The 18,817-nt window shown below is 40.5% G+C and overlaps 1 protein-coding gene across 1 annotated transcript in view; it reads right to left on the reverse strand.

Moving 5' to 3' along the window:
• Window positions 1-1,323: 1,323 nt before the first annotated feature.
• Window positions 1,324-18,817, reverse strand: part of efcab6 (EF-hand calcium binding domain 6) — a 43,200-nt gene continuing 25,706 nt past the window's right edge. Inside the window, exons 13-30 of the mRNA XM_046379217.1 lie at window positions 18,488-18,648; window positions 16,066-16,188; window positions 15,529-15,742; window positions 14,232-14,346; window positions 13,320-13,447; window positions 12,313-12,542; window positions 12,143-12,206; window positions 11,939-12,057; window positions 11,698-11,859; window positions 10,328-10,480; window positions 9,377-9,584; window positions 9,078-9,272; window positions 8,201-8,443; window positions 7,587-7,805; window positions 5,792-5,975; window positions 5,510-5,697; window positions 2,356-2,505; window positions 1,324-1,835 (exon numbers count right to left, since the gene is read on the reverse strand). Coding sequence (XP_046235173.1) covers window positions 1,713-1,835; window positions 2,356-2,505; window positions 5,510-5,697; window positions 5,792-5,975; window positions 7,587-7,805; window positions 8,201-8,443; window positions 9,078-9,272; window positions 9,377-9,584; window positions 10,328-10,480; window positions 11,698-11,859; window positions 11,939-12,057; window positions 12,143-12,206; window positions 12,313-12,542; window positions 13,320-13,447; window positions 14,232-14,346; window positions 15,529-15,742; window positions 16,066-16,188; window positions 18,488-18,648 — 2,979 coding nt within the window. The 3' untranslated portion in view covers window positions 1,324-1,712. The remainder of the gene's footprint in view (window positions 1,836-2,355; window positions 2,506-5,509; window positions 5,698-5,791; window positions 5,976-7,586; window positions 7,806-8,200; window positions 8,444-9,077; window positions 9,273-9,376; window positions 9,585-10,327; window positions 10,481-11,697; window positions 11,860-11,938; window positions 12,058-12,142; window positions 12,207-12,312; window positions 12,543-13,319; window positions 13,448-14,231; window positions 14,347-15,528; window positions 15,743-16,065; window positions 16,189-18,487; window positions 18,649-18,817) is intronic.

Here is an 18,817-nt window from a genome sequence, read left to right on the forward strand (position 1 = left end):
CTAATTGAATAAAACCTTATCTGTGGCCAGTGCTTCATGCTTCCTTATTTTCATCTTCTGGCTTCCCTTTTGTCTCTCCTCTCCTTTATTTCTTGTTCCAGAGAAAAAGAAAATTAGAGGTAGCGAGGAAATTTTTTTTTTTCGTCTTGGTTCTTCCCTTTTGTTCCAATCAAAGGTATCTGTGTCTCGTATCAATTATAGAGCCCAGAGCACAGAGTTAATTTCCAGTAGCTAAACCCTCACCGCTCCGTCTCTGTCTCCCATTTTGTTCCGCAGGTCTCCCACACCTCTGCACATTCTAATGAGAACCCTCGTTCAAATAATTACATTAGTAATCCCATGGGAGACCGGGTAATTTATTCGCAGACGGCTTTTTACTTTGCCATTAATACAACTAGCGTTCATATACTCTTGTCTTCCTCCAGCTCCCTCCTGCTTTTTTTCGCACTCTGCCTCTCCAACCACAGTACTGAGCTCCTTTTTCTCAGTTCCGATCATCCCTTTTCCATTTCCATCTGCTCGTCCTTCTCTCTTAGCCTCCTCAGTAATGATTCCCAGCTCTCTACACTTTTCTCTCCTTTCTGAGTGCTACCGAATATCTTGCTGAGGTAGCATTTCTTTTGAATGAATGACGGATGTCCCCTCTATCTCCTTGTCATCCATCTCACTTCGTACTTCTCATCTGAACAAAAGATGCATCCAATGCTTCCTGCTCTCTGCAATGTTAAGAAAGCACTTTATTGGTTTTGGAAACACAAATCAGTGTCAATTAGACACAGGACGGTTGAGAAGACGGTTAAAAACTCAAATCATTTATCAATCTCTTCTTGCTAATCATCACTTCCTTTCATAGATTTATTTGTCTTATCAGTGGCAGATCAGATCTGAAATGCTAAAATTCTCTTGCTGCCGGGGCCAGATTAACTCACCCAGGCCCAAAAATGTGCGGTGGACTCCAGTATCCCCGTCATTTTACACACGGTTTCATTATTGATGCATTTGTATCATCTAAGCAAAATATAAACAGCTGTATTAGCAGTATTTCAAGTAGTCTTTGACACAGGGCCTCTAAACAAGCCAGCCTGAATCACTGCTGGTCGTGGTCTGAGATGAGCTCTGTTGCTGATTCCCGGCCTCTGAACTTAATGATTCAAATAGACCTATTGATAGCTGTTTCCCTGTTTGGGGAATAAGAATGAGAGATAATAACTTCATACATAGCTAGCCAACTACTACAGTACAGTACTAAAACTGACTCATACTGATGTCTCAGAAAACTTGAACTTATTGAGTCCCATCAGCTCCCCTGCGACCCTGAAGGCTTACAGATTTATGAAACCAGACATGTTATATGCCTGTTGACCATGCTTACAACCCCAATACCCTTACTTCCACCTCACTACTTGACGGGAACATTATTTCCTGTCTTGAAATTTAACATAAATCTGAAGTACTGAATTTCCAAAATGCATGTAAATCCTAAAAATACTGATTTAATCAGGGCTGTTATTTAGCAACAAGTATTTAATCATACAGAGAAAAAAGTTTCCAGGGGAATTCAAGATTAGATAAAAATGAAGAAGAAGAAGCTCATTTTCACCGTTTGCATTTAAACAAACAGAATAACTGCCAAACACTAAAACTTGGAGCCCCTGAGTGTGTTGAGTTTTAGTTGAGTGTTTCTGCAGCAGCTGTATGCATATGAACGAAGGTCAGTGAAGAAACGCCCAAAGGAAGTTGTTGTAGCAAATCTTCCCCGTGGTACTGGCATCAAAATAAGAGCTGAGGTGGAAGAACTCCTCCTCTGACAGATTCACGCTGAAATGGCGCAGGACCTGCAGGCCAACAACAGGAAAAATGTGAGTGCATATTGTATGTGTGCACATATGTGTGTCTTGGAGTGTATTAGGTCGGGTTTAGGAGATGTCATCTCTAACAAGGTTGCTAATTGTCTCCATCGATCAGCTCAGGGAGCGTTATCTTTTGTAAATTGTACAGCAGGTAAATGGCAGGGACAACAGAACAGGAGTGTCAGCTGCTGTTCTCCTGGGCCAAAATGTCAGCGTGGTCTTGTTTCAACCTTCAGCTTAATTGAACAATTAAAATTACTGATTGGCTGTCAAGTGAAAAGTGTGTGTGTGTGTGTGTGTGAGAGAGAGAGAGAGAGAGCTCTGTGTAAGCTTGAACTGCATAGATTTCCAGTCACTCTCTATCAATCTCCTTCAGACATTTTGATAGAAGAGATACAAGTGAAATATTAATAATTCATAAAGAACCAGTTTATCTGAGTGACATCGCTCACATGCAGCAGAGCAGGTGGAGCTCTGCAGGGTGTTGTGCCGTAGCTGACCTCACCTTCCTGAAGTCTTGCACAGTGACAATTCCCGTGCGGTTGCGATCAGAAGTCAGGAAGCAGCGTCTGATGGAGGTCCAGGAGGAGCGAATCGCATCATAGATTCTCAGCATGACCTCGACGCAGTCTTTGCTCAGAACACCATGGCTCGTCTGAACCGGAGCAGACCACACAGTATCTCAACAGACCACAGAGTACACGGCCCAAACAGGAAGATGAACAACAAGAAAGAAAACAACAAACGGAGGTGAGAGCCCCCACATTATCGGTAATATTTCACTTCTTCACAAGCTGAGACTCAGAACAAACAAAGTGCTTTTTGTTCTGTGCTCGGATAAAGAGGTTTTGTCTGTAAACTCATGTGCAGGCACACCACCGAATCAGTTAAGATGCAGGGGGTCTCTGCAATTTCACACAGATGGTGGGTTCGGTTGAGACAATGCAGGTCTTTGTGATTCCAAAGTTGGTTTGGAAGGTTGCAGCTCGTGGGTTGCCAGATTAGGCCCTCACCCACACGCTCCGTTGAAGCTTGGGTCTCGGCTTAGTTGCTCAGCGGGAGTCCTTTTAGAACGTGCCCACCCGTGTGTCATTGTTCAAAGCTTCATATACACCTCCCAATGCCAAAAAAGCACTGCAAATCACCAAACTTGCCCAATTTGCTTGTCATGGCAGGCGATATTCGAGAGCTTGAGGGTGGGAGGTCCCCGCTGAGTTTACACAATCTGGCAACCCGCCGTCGCCCATCACCGCCTCCTCACATTCCATAGCCACCCCCCCAACTTTACTGTAACCCAATTTAAACTTGCAGCCAAGAAAACTACTATAGATCAGACCTTAAGCAGAGGAAGAGAGAAGAGTTAATTTGAAATGTGCCAATGTGCTGCTCAGCGTGGGTATGTGTAGCTGAAAGTACATAATCTGTGCCTCAATTTCACCTTCAACTCCAACTGTGATTACTGATTGCATACTGGATATATGAGGAAAAAAGTATATTTGCAAACGCTAACATGTATACTGAAGTCAGCTCCTTAACTATTACATTACACTATTCTTGTCGATGGCATGTAACTGATGTACATGAATATATATATAGCATCTTTGTAAATAGACAAGAGAAGCTGTTTATTGCAATATAAACAGGTGTGTATCTGCGTCATTGTTTACCGACATCATTGTGCTTTTGTTCAAAATGCACAGAAGTTTGCATTTGATGACTGGCGTGATTGACATGTGCACCAGGGCAGACTTTGTCTTTGGCACATGGTCCTCATAAATGTATGTGCAATCTATTTTGCTGTCAGCTAGTCTAGGTCAAATTGGTCAAATTAAACTAAAGTAGTCTCCATGATGTCACCCACAGGTGTCTGATTGTGAAGCTCAGTGTGGTGGCTTCAGCCATTGCCAACTTGGCCTTGCCTGAGTTTGCTGAATTCCCAGCTAATCCAAAAATGGGCAAAAACGTGGAGCACAGACCTCTTGTGCAGTACAATTAACTGCATTATTGTATGTGTACAATTAACTTCTGATATTTGCATGAAAAATTCTCCAAAAGGCACGAACACCGCAAACACAACCAAGAGGTCAAGCTCAGTGACTGGAATTAGCTGATGTAAAGCCTAGCAAACAGCTCACAGCCAAGCCATGCCCTTAATTATGCATGATATTGAGCCTTAATATAATTTAAATGACTAAGCTATATAAAAATTCATATAGTTGTCATGAATGGGTTAATTAGCTAGAGAGACCAAAACAGTTCTTGTAACAGCAGCCTGTTACAAGGGTTAGGGTTAGGGTTAGGGTAATTTTAATATGTTATTCTGTAGGGACTGACTTTTTTTTCGAGTCAGCCTCAAATGGCCATTTAAGGAAGTGCTATACGAATTGCAAGTGAAAACACTAAATATTGCTCACTGGCTAAAAACAGTGTTTTGTTAGCTGTCATGTCCAGGAAACGTTCTTAAATTAATTTATCAGTTATGTTGCCTTGTGATTTCCTGTTTTATTTTGTCACTACTCCCTGTCTGTGTCTATTATCGTCAGCTGCTTTGCTTTGCTTCTCCTTTTCCCTTTGTCTGTTTTCCCTCCTTTGGGATTACCTGTCTCCGCCCTGATTGTTTCCACCTGTGTCTTTACCTTGTGTGTGTATATATAGTCCTCGTCTCCCTTTGTCCTGTGCCAGTTTGTCTTGTATATCCATGCCATTGCCAGATCTTGTTATTCTGTTCTAGTGATTTCCTGTTTGTTTTCTTAGCCCAGCTGTAGGCTAGTGAGTTTTCCTCTTTGAAGAGTGATTTTCTGTTTTCTACTTTTTTAAAAACTTTAGTTTGAAACTTTGAGGGTCATGTATTTGGGTTCTGGTCTATAGTTCAGTCCTGACAGTTAGCAATGATATTGAAAAATGAAGATCACAGCATTCAAAGTAACCAGTGGTGTCATTTGCAGTCCTACAGCTGACAAAGTAATTAACTTGCAGTTAGTAATGCACTTTTCCCTGGCGAGTGTTCTGTGGTAGCTTGTTAGCAAGCTAAGGTGCGACACAAAACGCATCTATGCTTGTAGATGAGATATGGGCAAGAAAGCTAATATGGGTCGCAGCAAAGTTGGTGGCTCAACAGAGTCACTGCTACCTTCCACTGACAATTGTTGCTTTATAAAACAGGCTTTCTTCACATGTGTTAGTAATAATGATAGCAATGACTCTGTTCTATTCAAATGTCCCAGCAATGACACTGAAACTGAAACAACTTAATAGAGTTCAACCATTATTATTATATGATTTAGACCTGTGCTTTTCCTCCTGTGACATGTATCTCATAAAGAAGTCAATCGAGATTTAAATAAAATCATTTTATGGACTATATTTAAAGAGGTAATCTGTCTTGACAGAAAAACAATGATTCTCTCTGGCATGTGCACCTACAGAGGTTGCCATCATGAAGCCAAAAACAGAGAGCATAAATTTCTTTCTTTCTTTGGATTCATTGTTTCTTGAAATAACAAATGTGATTTACAAAACAGATCTCTGTGCGGCAGAATTAAAAACAGACTCATTCCAGTAACTCAATATGATCTCTGTGAACGTTTATGAGATGAATAAGAGACACACTTATTACTAGAGGTTATTTCATACAGACACTACTGCGGACTCTTTTTTACCGTTGTAATGGGAAGAGGTAGTTCACGTCGCTCAAATCCCCTCTTTGCCTCTGCTGGTTTCAGGTTCAGGAGGAAGTGGCGAAGAAAGTTGTGATATGAAATACAGCCATTATTCATGATGTCAAGCTCCACAGCAAGACGCTCAAACTGCTCCCGAGTCATGTTGATGCTAAGAGATTGGAGGATCTCTGTAACACACAGTCATTAACATGTCGATCAGCATATGGCAGGTAGCAGGAATGGCTCAGCGTCGTATATGGTGGTCTGTAGTTTGCTGCTCACCCAGGAAGGAGGCAGTGCTAACGTATCCCTCTTTCTGAGGATCTTCCTTGGAACAGTTCTTCTGGATCTCCCTCCAGCAGCGCTGCACTGCCCCTCGCAGCCTCCTCTCCGTGCTGCCCAGCAGGCTTCCTGTTCGCGGCCTCCCCACTGAGGCAGAACGCCTGGAGGTACACTGGGGGGCAGACTTGGAGAGGAATGAGGGGAGGTCAAACGAGGGGCTGAAAAACTACACGGAAAACTGTGCAGAAATGGGTAGAAACGTTCAGTTGTTAGAATAATTATAATAATCTCTTATAATAATCTTAATTATTATAAGAGTGGTTTGCACCAAGCACCTGATTCTGATGTGTTCCCTCAGTGAGGACTGTCACATCAGATTTTCACCATATGATTGTTGTGGCAAAAAATGAATTCATGATAATGATATTATTGCAATATAAATTAAAAAATAAAAAAAATTGCTATAAGTCAAGTAATCTTTACTTTAATATATATTTGTCTATTTTTATTAAATAAATTCACTTCACGTCTACTGTCTTCATTTTTGTGCATGGACACAGATGAAGCTGCTCGTCTGCTAACAGGTTGCCCACACTACAGCCTGGTTTATGCAGTAGATCAGCATCTATAGGAAGGATGTGTTCCTTGCATGTGCGTTACAAATCAAATCAAAATGATGACAAGAGTCACTTTGTCCATCGCAACTGAACTGTAGAGATGCAGTTACAGCTCTCTTTACACAGTCTTTCTTCAGTTTCAGCATCCAGTTTGGTTTCCCAGCACATGCAATGGTGTAGTGGCTGTGTGGAGGATGTGAAATTGACGATGATAATTTGGAAGATGTCCACAAAGAGCGTACAATCAGTCCTCTCATGACAAAATTTACATCCTGCACATGCCTGCGGACTCACAAAGTGTATGCAGCCAGCAGCCATAGAAGAGAGTGAAACGAGGGGTGTTCACTTGGTTGCCACTAAATCGCGGACACAGGAGTTCCAAATATTCCCAAATTATAAATTCTCACTTAAACAAAATTTAGACAAATTTTCACTTACTTATATGAGCCAACAGGTGACTGTAGAGACATTAGCTTTCGTTAATTAGCAACATATGCAGAGACCATATGTGCAGATGGTTACTGAGTGAGTTCTGATGTGTCTGCTCAGCCTCTGACTGATAATAAAATCTACTAGGAATCTCAAGGCTCTCACATGTTTGCACTGACATTACAGGCAGTCCCGCTACCTCTAAAACTCTCAAAATATCATTTAATCTTCAGTAAATCAACGGACCCTTTGTCACACCAATCAATAAGACAGGCTGCAGTGTTTTGTTTTGTTTTGTTTTTCAGTGCATGTTTGCCTCAATTCTGAGCATGTAGTGGGACATTTTGAGCACAGAAAAAGATTTTCTTTTTTTACCAATAAATAAATAAATGTTTTTGGAAAAAAATGTTATTAGGCTATAGATAGTTAAATTGGAGGAAAGAAAAATCTGAGATACAATAATAACCTCTTTCATTCAGTTTCACTCTTTATTTCTACATTTCCTGTTCTGCATGTGAGATACTGTGATCGAGTGTTTCAGGGTGTGGAAGTGCAAAAAGGTGCAAACAAGTAAGAATGAGTTTGTCTGCTCGTATGGATCATAGCAGACCAAATTTTCTCACGTAACTCATAAATGAACTTTAATTATGCAGATTGTATTATTCTGCAGAGCAGTGATAATTTAAAAACATATATATATAGTAGGTAAGGTTTGACAGATGACAAAGGTCTATGTTCATGTGCTGTACCTTAGTGCGTTGAAGAGTGGCACCAGCAGTTTGTGGACAACAAGATTTTGTTGTTGAGACTGTTACTCTGGGCTCAGGGGAAGGAGGTAGGATGCTGGGGGTGGAACCCCCTGCCTCTGTGAGGGGGGTTCTGCCCAGAACACCAGAACGCTTCAGAAACTCTTTGTACTGCGGTTTCTTCTGCTCACTTATAGAAATCTGACTCCACACACTCTCAAACTGGAAATACACACACACACACATACACAATAATCATCCGCAATGGGGGAACTAATACCCCAAAGAGAGTTACACGCAGTGTGTAAATTGGTTTTACAGATGACTAAGTTTTTCATGCAGTCAATGATTATCAGAAAAGATAAATTAGATTTTGATTAGAATAATTAAAGAAAACATACCAAATTAAAAAGAATGGAACTGACAAATGCACTAAAACTCAGATTCATCTGCTCATTTGTAACCATGGAGTGATACCAGGATGTGTTGTTTCAGCTTGAAAAGCACTGGGGGATTTCTTGGAAATGTGCTTGTTCTCTTGAATGTCTCCTCTTTGAATCCTTTAAATTATAATTCACTGGAATACAAGCAGAAGTAAACACATTTTCCGGCTTTACCTGATCATTTGTGAGTCTCAGGCAGTGACGATCGCAAACTTGTCTGAACTGCTCTTTAGAGACTGTATTACTGTCAGAGGCATCCGAATCTATCAGCCCTGTTGTGATTTCATACAAGTGACTGGAAACAACTTCCTGAATCTGCTGAAGATGGTCTGTGATCTGAGAGGTCTTGGTCTGGAGAGGGGATCTGGTCTTAGTCCCACTCTGCGAGGTCCTACTCAGGCACCTGTTTGCTGACAACTGCAGCATTGTGAACAGAGGCAAACACAGACATGCTCAGTATGAGGAACAGATAGATGACATACAAATAAAAGAAAACTTCGGTATCTCAGGACAATACACTTATTTGCTTGTTTTCATGAAAATTAGATTAAAAGATGGGTCTCATTCTCATGTCTGTATGTTGATTATAAAGCTGGGGTCAGGATGTGGTTGCCCTAGCTTAGCTCAGTAGGCTAAGAGACCGTACACCTTACAGTGTGCACAGTGATTCTCTGAGCTAACCTCTAGCATCTGCATCACAGCACCTTCACAGTGGTGATGGTAAAATGCACATACTAAACAGGCATGATGGTTACCATGTCCATAATATTATAATTGGATCTAATTCTTTCATTGGAAAATTGTTCTGGCATCTCCTAAAATCAAAAATGGTCAGTTCAATGTTTTCATAGGTTTAATTTTCGTTTTGGACAGAGCCACAGAGCTCACACTTTCCCCCTGTTTCCTGAAACACCATCCTGTCCTCAGCTTTGTACTTACTTTTCAGAAATGAGATTAATAGCCATATTCTCATTGGAAAGAAAGTGAAAAATTATATTTCCAAAAATGTTGCTCTATTCCATTAACAATCTTTGGAAACTGGTTCTCTTACCGGTCTACTCTGTGACTGAAACTTATTAAGGAAGTCTTTCCACTTAACAGTACAGTTCTCACAGTCCAGCTCCAGTTTAGTTAGCATGTATCTGTACTGTTTGTCTGATAGACGGGCACAGAAATGATCCAACACCTTACGAAAATCCAGAGCTTTAACTGTCCCTGTCCCGCTCTGGTCAAAGGCCAAGAATGCCTACAGGACACAAAGAGCCACAGAAAGGTGATCAGCTGAAAGAGAAACTAATTCCAGCTAAAAGAAAATTTAAAAAAACAGAACCGTGTAGATGCAAGCTTCACCTTGTACAGATTAGGTACTGACACAGCGACAAGTTGTTGCATCCTGGCCATCGCCGCACCTGGACTGAGGCTGTCCAAAGACTCTATCTGCTGCACAGCATCAGGGGATGCAGGAGGACACTTGGATTTCTCTGATTTGTGGTCAAATGCAGACAGGAAGTCCATATAAGCAAGCCTCTTGCAGTTTTCATCCATGGGCACATTGAGTCTAAAAAACAATGGGAGGATTACTTGTAAGTTGTTTTATTACCTACATTGTCAAGATGGGCTAAAGAACTGGTGGCTAAACACAGGTGATCTCTTGACTTTTTTTCTTTTTTTTGTTTTCCCCATTAAAATTTGGATCAGCCTCAGCTGTACTGTGTGTGGTGCTGATTAGCAAATGTTGGTAGGCTAACATGCTGTGCACTGTGCAACAGTGATAATGCTAATACAATATACTGATTTACCGATTCACTGATTCACAGCTGACTTATCCGCAGGGATACACAAGTACCTGGAGAGCAGGTGTGATCTCTCCTCCACTATGTGCACCTCTTATTACGTTTACTACTACTACTACTGTACTACTACGCTCTTCTTCTAGTTTGGTTTAAAAGTCATCAACTATAACCACAAAAAAAATAAATATTAGTGCCACATCCTCCATTATTGTCTATCCCACAACTGAACTGTGCTTGGTACATCTGCCCATCAAACAAGCATGTAAACATTATGACGGTTCTGCGTTCTCTAAAGTAAACTTCCCGCCACGAAACAGTTTTTGTGTCCAAGATGGGAGAGTGTCTCCTGCCAGTATCGTTCAGATCAATGTTAATTTATTTGCATGCTTTTCCAAAAGTCATCACACTTTTATTAAATTACACCTCAAGAGCAAATATTACTATAACAGAATTTTGCATAAATACACAGGACCCAAATATCAATGCTGATAAATTGTGTTGATTTGACCTGCGCAGATGATTGACGAGCTGCTCTCTCCGGACTGAGCAGCTGTAGGTGTGCAACAGGCTCAGCAGCTGATCCACTGTCACTGTGCCGTCTCTTCCCGTTCCCAGAGTCAGGGAGTTGCTCAGGCCTTCATAGTTGTCCTGCAAGGTCTGACTGTGGACAGTACCAGAGCTCATGACGTGAACATGAAACATGTAACTGCTCTGCATAGTTTCTGTGTAGATGGATACATTTATCTGGCTGTGACTTTTATTCACATCATCAGAAAATAACAATCAACATTTGGAAACTTCTTAAAAAGGCCTCTCTTCAAGTTGAACAGTTCTTAAAGATCTGTGTTCACGAAGCTAATAAATTGCAATACCCGTTAAACAGCTGTAACTGAAAGTCAGTGAAAATGAATAAGCCTTGTTGGATGGCGTTCACAAAAAAAAATAAATAAATAAAAATCATAATCACAGCATGGGCAAAATGGTTTACACTGGGCTTAAATGTTTGTTTATCCAAACCCCATGTGGTAAGAAACTCATTTAGGAAAGTAAAATAATCACATATGAAATGTACCGATGCTGTGGGGTTCAGGTCTTGGCTTGTTTTTAAAAAATCTGTACATATCAATCTATACATTTATTATGTTCATTTTTTTTAGGGCTTATGCATGTATGTGGATTATGTCTGTTATAGTTTTCATTTAAGTTACAAGTGAATTAAGGTTATAAAAGTTTAAAATAAAATGCTATGCCGTCTGTATATTTTTTCATTTGCTTTGACTGCTGGATGCATTTTATAAATATATTAACTCTATATGTTTAAGGTTTATTTGTATAGTGTAAATCAACTTTGTTATAACAAGTTCTTTCTTTCTTTTTGTTTCTTTTTGTTTAGTTTACTGGCATCACATCAAAGTTTCATTCAATTTCAATTTCTTTTTGCTGTTGAAAATCTGGCTAAAGCAAATATGAGGTCTCCACAGTATGGAATCTTAAAGCTGTCAGTGTTACATACAAAGGACATTATGAAATAAAGAATAGTTGTGTAAAATATATAAATGAACCAACTACTTTTGACATTATTATTTTATTACTTATTTCATAAATATTTCTTTTAATTCAAAACTCAGCTTTCATGAAAGGGAGTCACTTTTGGTGGTCTGGGGATCTGATTGGGATGCCCCTTTTAGAGGGCCCAGACCCATTGCATGCTGGAGAGATTACATATTCCATCTAGCCTGGGAAAGTTTCAGGATGCCCCAGAAAGAGCTGGAGGATGTGTCAAAGGACAAGGACATCTGGGACAGTGATCTGGACTCAGTGGCACAGAATGGTTAGATGGATAGCATCAAACTGCACCCAGTACCCTTCTTTCCTTACTGTATACACTCCAGTGAGGCAGTATCAGAGGAACCTGGTCTGACAGTGTCCTGTTGGGCAACAGGATGGTGGCCCTGAGGTATGAGTTCTCCTTCATGATGAAACCCCAGCTTTTCCAGGAAGTCACAAACCTCTACACAGCCCTGGCACTCTGGGTCATACCTGTCAAAATAAGTTTTAAAAAACTGACATAGGCAAGAGTACTTCACTGTGTGATTTAGTGATTGTGATTTTTTTTTACCTCAACCAAAACTGGTCAAACTCATCAGAACTCATGGGAAGAGCATAGGTGAAGAGTAGCCCCCTCAGGTTCTTTTTATGGATCCAGCCACGACCTTCTGAGTCAAACTGGCACAGCACCTGATGGGAAAGACAGGAACAGGTACAGGTCTTGTATCATGCAAAGAATTATTCTGTGTGTGTGCTTTATGTAAATTTTGCTGACCTTAGACATGTCTGCCCACTTGTAGCGTGCTTCAGAGGCCAGGAGTTCATGGAGCTGCTCTTGTCTGTCAGGAAAGACAAAAAAAAATAACAACAATGTAGAAACACACTAAAGAGCCAACTTTACTCAAAATGACTTGACAGCAGTAACTAAGACCGTATTAGACTCACACGCTAGCTGTTTGTGTCCCTTGTTTGCGTTTGCCATTGTTTTCAACGACATCAACAAATTCTTTAAAATTGAGGTTGCCTCCGGGATGAAGGCCGATCACATCGAGCAGCCGCTGGTACTCTCCCTCCTCGCAGAAAAATCCCAGGCTGTTGTAGAGCTTTTTGAAATCATGGCAGTCAACCACACCTTTACGCCTTCTGTCCATCAGCCGGAATGCTGTCAGATTGTCCTGATGGAAAGAGACCGAGTTAGCAAACATTTATTGATTGAACAGTTGTGTGTACTATGTTGATTGTTTGCAATCACACATAAGCAGAAGGCAAAAATTCATTTCCTGCTTAAAGTAGAAACAGACTGCCCTAGTGTTTCCAAGATGTTTTAATACTGATGTGGCTGTAGCAGAGACAAATAGATTGCTTTCCATTTTCATCAAAGCAACTACCTGGACACACAGGACAAAAAGTGTGAGCTTATTCATTTATTTAGTGTATAGTGGAGGCATAAAAAGCAGGCAGAGCTGGTACCAGGCTGCCAGCAGAGTGGAGGCACATTGAAAATGAGGTTTATAGGAAACCAGTCAAAACACTGATATTGTCAATAGCTGTAACATTGTGTAATTTCAACATTTATTTCATAATGAGATGAAACTTGTGTTGCCAGTTCAAAGTTCTTTAATCTTCATAGGTGCCTTGTGAACCTTTCTAAGCAAAAGTGAGGTATTGTTCACCAAAAATCACTGTGTGTATCATTCTGTTCAAACAAATAAGAAATGAATACATCATTTCCTCATAGAACATTTGTAAAGCTGACTTTTAAGTTTATGTTACTTTTGAACCCAACATGGATTACATCAGTCTTTACTTGCTAAGAGTCTTCTTCTCTGCAAAGCCCCCAACCCTAACATCTTGCTGTGTAGTGACAGCATTAACCACTGAAACCACAGAAATCTTTTTTAATTACTGATTTGCAGCCAGTCGGAGAGATTTCCTGTCGGAATCTTGCTCACTTTATGGATGATCTTGATCCTGGTCTTCATGGCAGCCAGACACTGCTCAGCAGAGGCAAGCACGGGGTCAGCCTCATTCTTATCACCATGATCCACAGAGACATGCTGCCCATTCCTGACTGTGGCCTCTACAGACATCGAAACAGATGCTGACTTACAAAAGTTTTGATATTTCCTTCACAATTAACTGCTTCAACATCCCCATTCATTGTGAGGGAATTAATACCCAACAAATTGCAACTTTTGTTCCATTTTGTGAATTATTTGTGTATTTTTACCACAGAATGCCCTTCATGTCTGGCAGGCGCACTGGGCATTTAACTGCCTGACCTAATTTACATTTAATTAGAAGCACACTTACATTCTAAATCTAGGAATTCAATTTGTATGCCTCGCAAACATGACTAACTTTACATTCTGGCTTTGTTTAATGAATCTTCTCTCTTTTTTTGTTATTCAAACTACTGTGTTTCTTTTTATTTATTTATTTTTTCAGATGATACAAATTAGAGTGATGCCCTGCTGCTCTGTTTTCTGCTTCCAAAGCACATAATTAGCCCAAACAAGCAGAAATGAGTGCGATTCTGAATCCGTGCACTTCTCTGCTCTGCTAATGAGAGACTGAGAGGCTCACTCTTACTCTATTTATAATCCAGGATGATTTCTCCAATGGCTCATGTGCTAAGAAAGACATCATTTTACAAGAAGCGGGGGGCTTATGTTTGATCACCGTGGGTGGGGTAGGAGTTTGGATGCAAAGCAAGATGGAGTGGAGGGGGACGGGAGCCTGGTGGGAAGTAGGAAGGGATTTTTAAAATCTCTATTTAAGCATTGAAAACCCTGCCATGCAGAACTGATGGGATTGCTGACGCCGCTGGTCAAGATGTTCTGGCTGCTGTTTCTCCGTCTCACCCTCATACTTCTGCAGGAATACCGAGCAGTTGATCCATCCATCCCTGAAGCCAAGCAGTTCAGTGAACTTGTTGAAACTGTTATCGTCCAACATGACCCAGCTGTCTTCTATTATCTGGGGCCAAAAGAAAAGAAAGCAGGACAGGTTTCGTGGTCTGCTGCGCAGCACTGTGCTTCAGGCCGGGTTGCACTGACTTTTTGCATTGAATTTTTGAATTGAACCACCCCCCGTCACAGGTGCACTGGGAAATTTGACCTGTATCTTTCACTGAGCAGCTATGGGAGGTCTAATAATTCTAAATGAAAACAAATCAAACAAAGAAAACACAATAATATATGTATTTCCTGTGTCATATATAAGCATTTGTTAAAAGGAATTCTTCACGCCATGTGAACAAACATGATTAATTTGATTTTTTTCTCAGTTCAGCATCCCAGTAAACATTAGTCAGAATCTTGAGTGGGTGAAACACAACAGAATACCAACTGAATATTATGAGGCTCAGGTAGGAGTATGTGATGACTCACAAATCCAACACAACGCCCTTTCCATAAACAGTTAACAAACAGGAAGACTGATTCAGACAGCTTTATCGAACATCATGTGTATTTTTTATTTTTAGCATCCAATTATTGCCATTTGAGCCTCTTTTACATTGGATATTTTTGCTGTTAAGAGTTCTCAGTAGACTTGACTTCACTACCTACCTGCTTGTGTAAGAGTTCACAAGCATCTGGTGTCACTAAAGCTCACTAAAATAATAGTCAGGCTTTCTGCACACATGCTACTGTGCCTGCTGCTGGAGGCTTTATACACATTGCACTGGAATCCAGCCTAGGTGTAAAAGGAGTCACAATGTACTCCAGCTGCATGTGGTTTGATTGTAAATTATGCAATAAATAGAAAACTGCTATATAAAATACAAATAGTTGAAGTTTTAAAGGGGCATTCCCAAATCTTAGATCTATCACAGGTCACACTTTGTACAAAGCTAATTACCTACCTTGTGCACAAATAACATTTTTAATAATCATTAGCATGTATTTTATCAGCCAAACTGATAAAATAAAAAAAAAAAGTTAATAAAAAAAAAGCAGAACAAATGGTAACAGGAGGCTTCCATCTGCAGTTTACGGTGTCAACAGTTTCAACTATTTCATTGTGTTTAAATACAAATTGAAAAAACAAAATATATCATATATAGCCCTGTACAAATCAATGTGCAGACTGGCAGCGGTTAATTTGTCTACTTTGCTGTCGATATGGTCACGTAGCGTTTATCCTTTTCCTACTCACTTTTCGTACGTCTGTCTCTGACAGCGTCCCATCAGAGCTGTGTGTGATGGCTTGGATGCGGTCAGCCAGGCTGGTGTGGCGTTGCTCTAGCCTCGCTTTCATCCTCTGGAAAACAATGTCCAGAATGCTGCAGGGGTCTGGACCTACCTGCAGGCTCGAGGGAGGTCGCTGTCCCTTGACTGACTGCAGGGTCACCTGAGTTGATGTGCATGGTCTGTTGAACAGATTGGGAAGTTACAAGTCTGTGCTTCTACCCCTCAAGAACCAAACATTGATTCAGAGGTAGTGACCAATCAATTCCTTGACATTTGATGGATTGTCCATGTCAGAACGTTGGACAAGTTCTTGAAAGGTGGCGCTAGTGTGTCTTAGGTGATTTGATGGCAAACTAATGAGAGCCTTTTTTCGTGTGGAATCACACACAGTATCTACTGATTTGTTTTTCAGACCACCTCTAGAGGTGGAACAAACTGGATTAAAAAAACATAACCCACAGCACTACACAGAACCAGAGAATACAACTCCAGAGAGACTCACCTCTCAAGGGAGGAGGATGTGGATTGTGCATCTGTTACTGCTACTCCCAGGTTTCTGAGAAAGCCAGTGTAATAAACCAGCTTAGAAGAATTGTCAGGTCTTGAGCTGGAGGCCTTGCAGAGCCTGGAAACACCAATCCAAAGTTTGACAGTGTGCAAACTAATGGTTTTATTATGCAGTCATTTTTGATCACTTAAATGTATGAAGAACTGTAAACTGTGTAGACTTAACCACTTGACCAGGATGAACATTTTAGCTTTTTTTTTCTTTCTTTCTTTCTTTTAACTGAGCTCACAATTGTTCTGCCCACATGCTGGCAAACATTTGCCATATTTCTGGTCATCACACCAGTGTTAGTCCAACATTCACATTAAGCCGTATTTCAGTTTCCACCATCACCTGAAAAAAACTGGCTCACTATTTACTTTGCTGTCTGGTGCTGGGCAGAGTGTGTAGATTTTTTTTGCTGAATAAAAGAAAATACAGGTCATAAAGCCAAAACAATGGGCCCAAACAAGGCAAAGACGCATCCATAGAAATGACGCAGTTATTTGTTTAATAATTGAAATTAATAGAAAATTATTATTAGTGCAGCTTTATAATAAATGAAACCCTCTTTAAAACAATATGTTTACCAAAACCTACCTACTGTAAAAAGGCATGGCAGATATGTTTTCGTTACAGAATGAAAAAACTTCACAGAAATAGCACACTAATTTGGTTTCAGAAGATATCTATGAGTTAAAAAGCCATTCAAATATGCTCATCTTGCCCACAATAGATCTGAGACATCGCTACATTCATTGCAAGGTAGTGAAATTGTCACTGAGCCTCATCGCCTCTGCACCAAATGTGAGCTGGATTTGTAGGAAATCTTTAACTTTCCCAGCAAACGCAGCTAAACTGTTCAGAGTTTCTGGCACTGGCGGACTTTACATGCGACTTATATTAGTGTTGCATCAGACCTTCTACCTGTGTGTGGCAGTTCAAAATTCAAAGTGCAGACAAAGACAGTTGAAAGATGTGTTCATCCTCCAGTCAATCAAGCTACTTAATCAGAAGAGGCAAAGATGGCCAGTATAAGGAGGGACTCAATAATCAGATAAACGTGGCAGGTACATCTCATTAATGTTCCGAGAGGATATTGATTTCCATTGGTTCTTGTCTGGCAAAACGTGCAGCTACAGTAATAAAGCACTCTAAAAACTGCAAGTCAAAGCATTCTTCATTTTCAAACAAAGCTAATTTCAAATTGACATCAATGACAGCTGATGCTCTAAGTGCAGCCTGCAGTGCATTTCGGCACAGTTGTCTGCATATAGGTTCAGTTTCTCTATGCTGCCACTGAGTGTAGTCCCTCTGTGCCTCATCCTCACCACAGGATGGCGACCGTAACACACAAGCTGTGAGCAGCCTACACTGCTTCTCTGAACTTGTAGGCTATCACATAAGTAATCATCTAACGTCCTATTCACTGTTTAACTCATTACTTCAGGCTGCACATGGGCTGTCATTTGTTGGTGAAAATCCTGAGACTGATCATGACAGATCTGAAATAGCTAGATATTCCATCGTCTAATCATATTCACTGTCGGCTGTGCACAGCGTACGTAACACCTTAAGGGTCACAGCTGAGAAGGAGTGGAACAAACCACATATACCTCCCTCTGCCAGCTCGTGTCTAAGGTTCATCCTATTTATTGGGGCAATGAACCACATTTCCATTGCATGGGAACCTTAAGGGATCTGTAATTATATTTCCAGGTGTTAGACAAATTCTCAGGTGTTACCGGGGAAACAGAGTTCTGGATGTAAAAAAGTTTAAATAAATTGATTGCAAAATAAAGGAAAATGTAAATTAACGATCATAATTTATGTTTTATTTCCTAAGTGACCATGTTAGGGAAGCCAGAACCATCCGACACGCAGCAGTAATTCCTGATAGTGGACATCAGCATTACCCCTTACCGTGCACAGCAATTTCTTGGCAAAGAATATCTGGGTGCACTAATGTTCCGGTTCAATTCAGCACATTACTTGCTGAAGATGTATTTGTTTGATAGATGCTGAAAGTCACTTTATTTTTTTCCTTTCTCTTTCTTTTTACTTTGGAGATAGCCTTTCTACTTCCCCCTCTATATCTAAGCTAAGCTAGGATAATTGACCCCTGGTTTCAGCACTTAACTTTATTTGTTTAATTAAAACAAATGAGCACGTGTGTATGGGATATACAGTGGCTCAGCTAAACACTGTAGTTTAACACCTACTAAGACTGGAGTTTTAAGTTGACCCAGCAAGTTGTGGCCCTATAGTGTTCTTTCCATGTCTATGTGGGATTCATTCACTTGTTTGTTTATTTTTTGTTGGTGTGTGTGTTTTGGGGGTTTGATTTCTGCATTGTGTGTCTGAGTGTGTTTCTTACTCATTGAAGTGTGTGTCTGAGATGGGCATGCCATAGCAGCTTAAGACCTTCTTCAGATCTTCCTGTGTGATGTATCCAGTGTGCTCAGGGTCACACAGTTCAAGAGCTGCCAGCACCGAACTGAGCTGCTCACACAACTTGTCCAGCAGTATTTTCTCCACCTTAATATTTAGGTGCAAACACACACACACAGTGCACACACAGAAATGCAGCAAACACACGCACACACCCAGATACACAAGCTTTGTATTAATTATTAACCCCTCTTTTTTTCTTTTGATCTCTTCTTCTGTTTTCTTTCTCTGTTTGATCTCATGGTGTAAGCTATGT

This window comes from Scatophagus argus, chromosome 22 (genome assembly GCF_020382885.2).
Source record: "Scatophagus argus isolate fScaArg1 chromosome 22, fScaArg1.pri, whole genome shotgun sequence".
NCBI classification, from domain to species: Eukaryota; Metazoa; Chordata; class Actinopteri; family Scatophagidae; genus Scatophagus; species Scatophagus argus.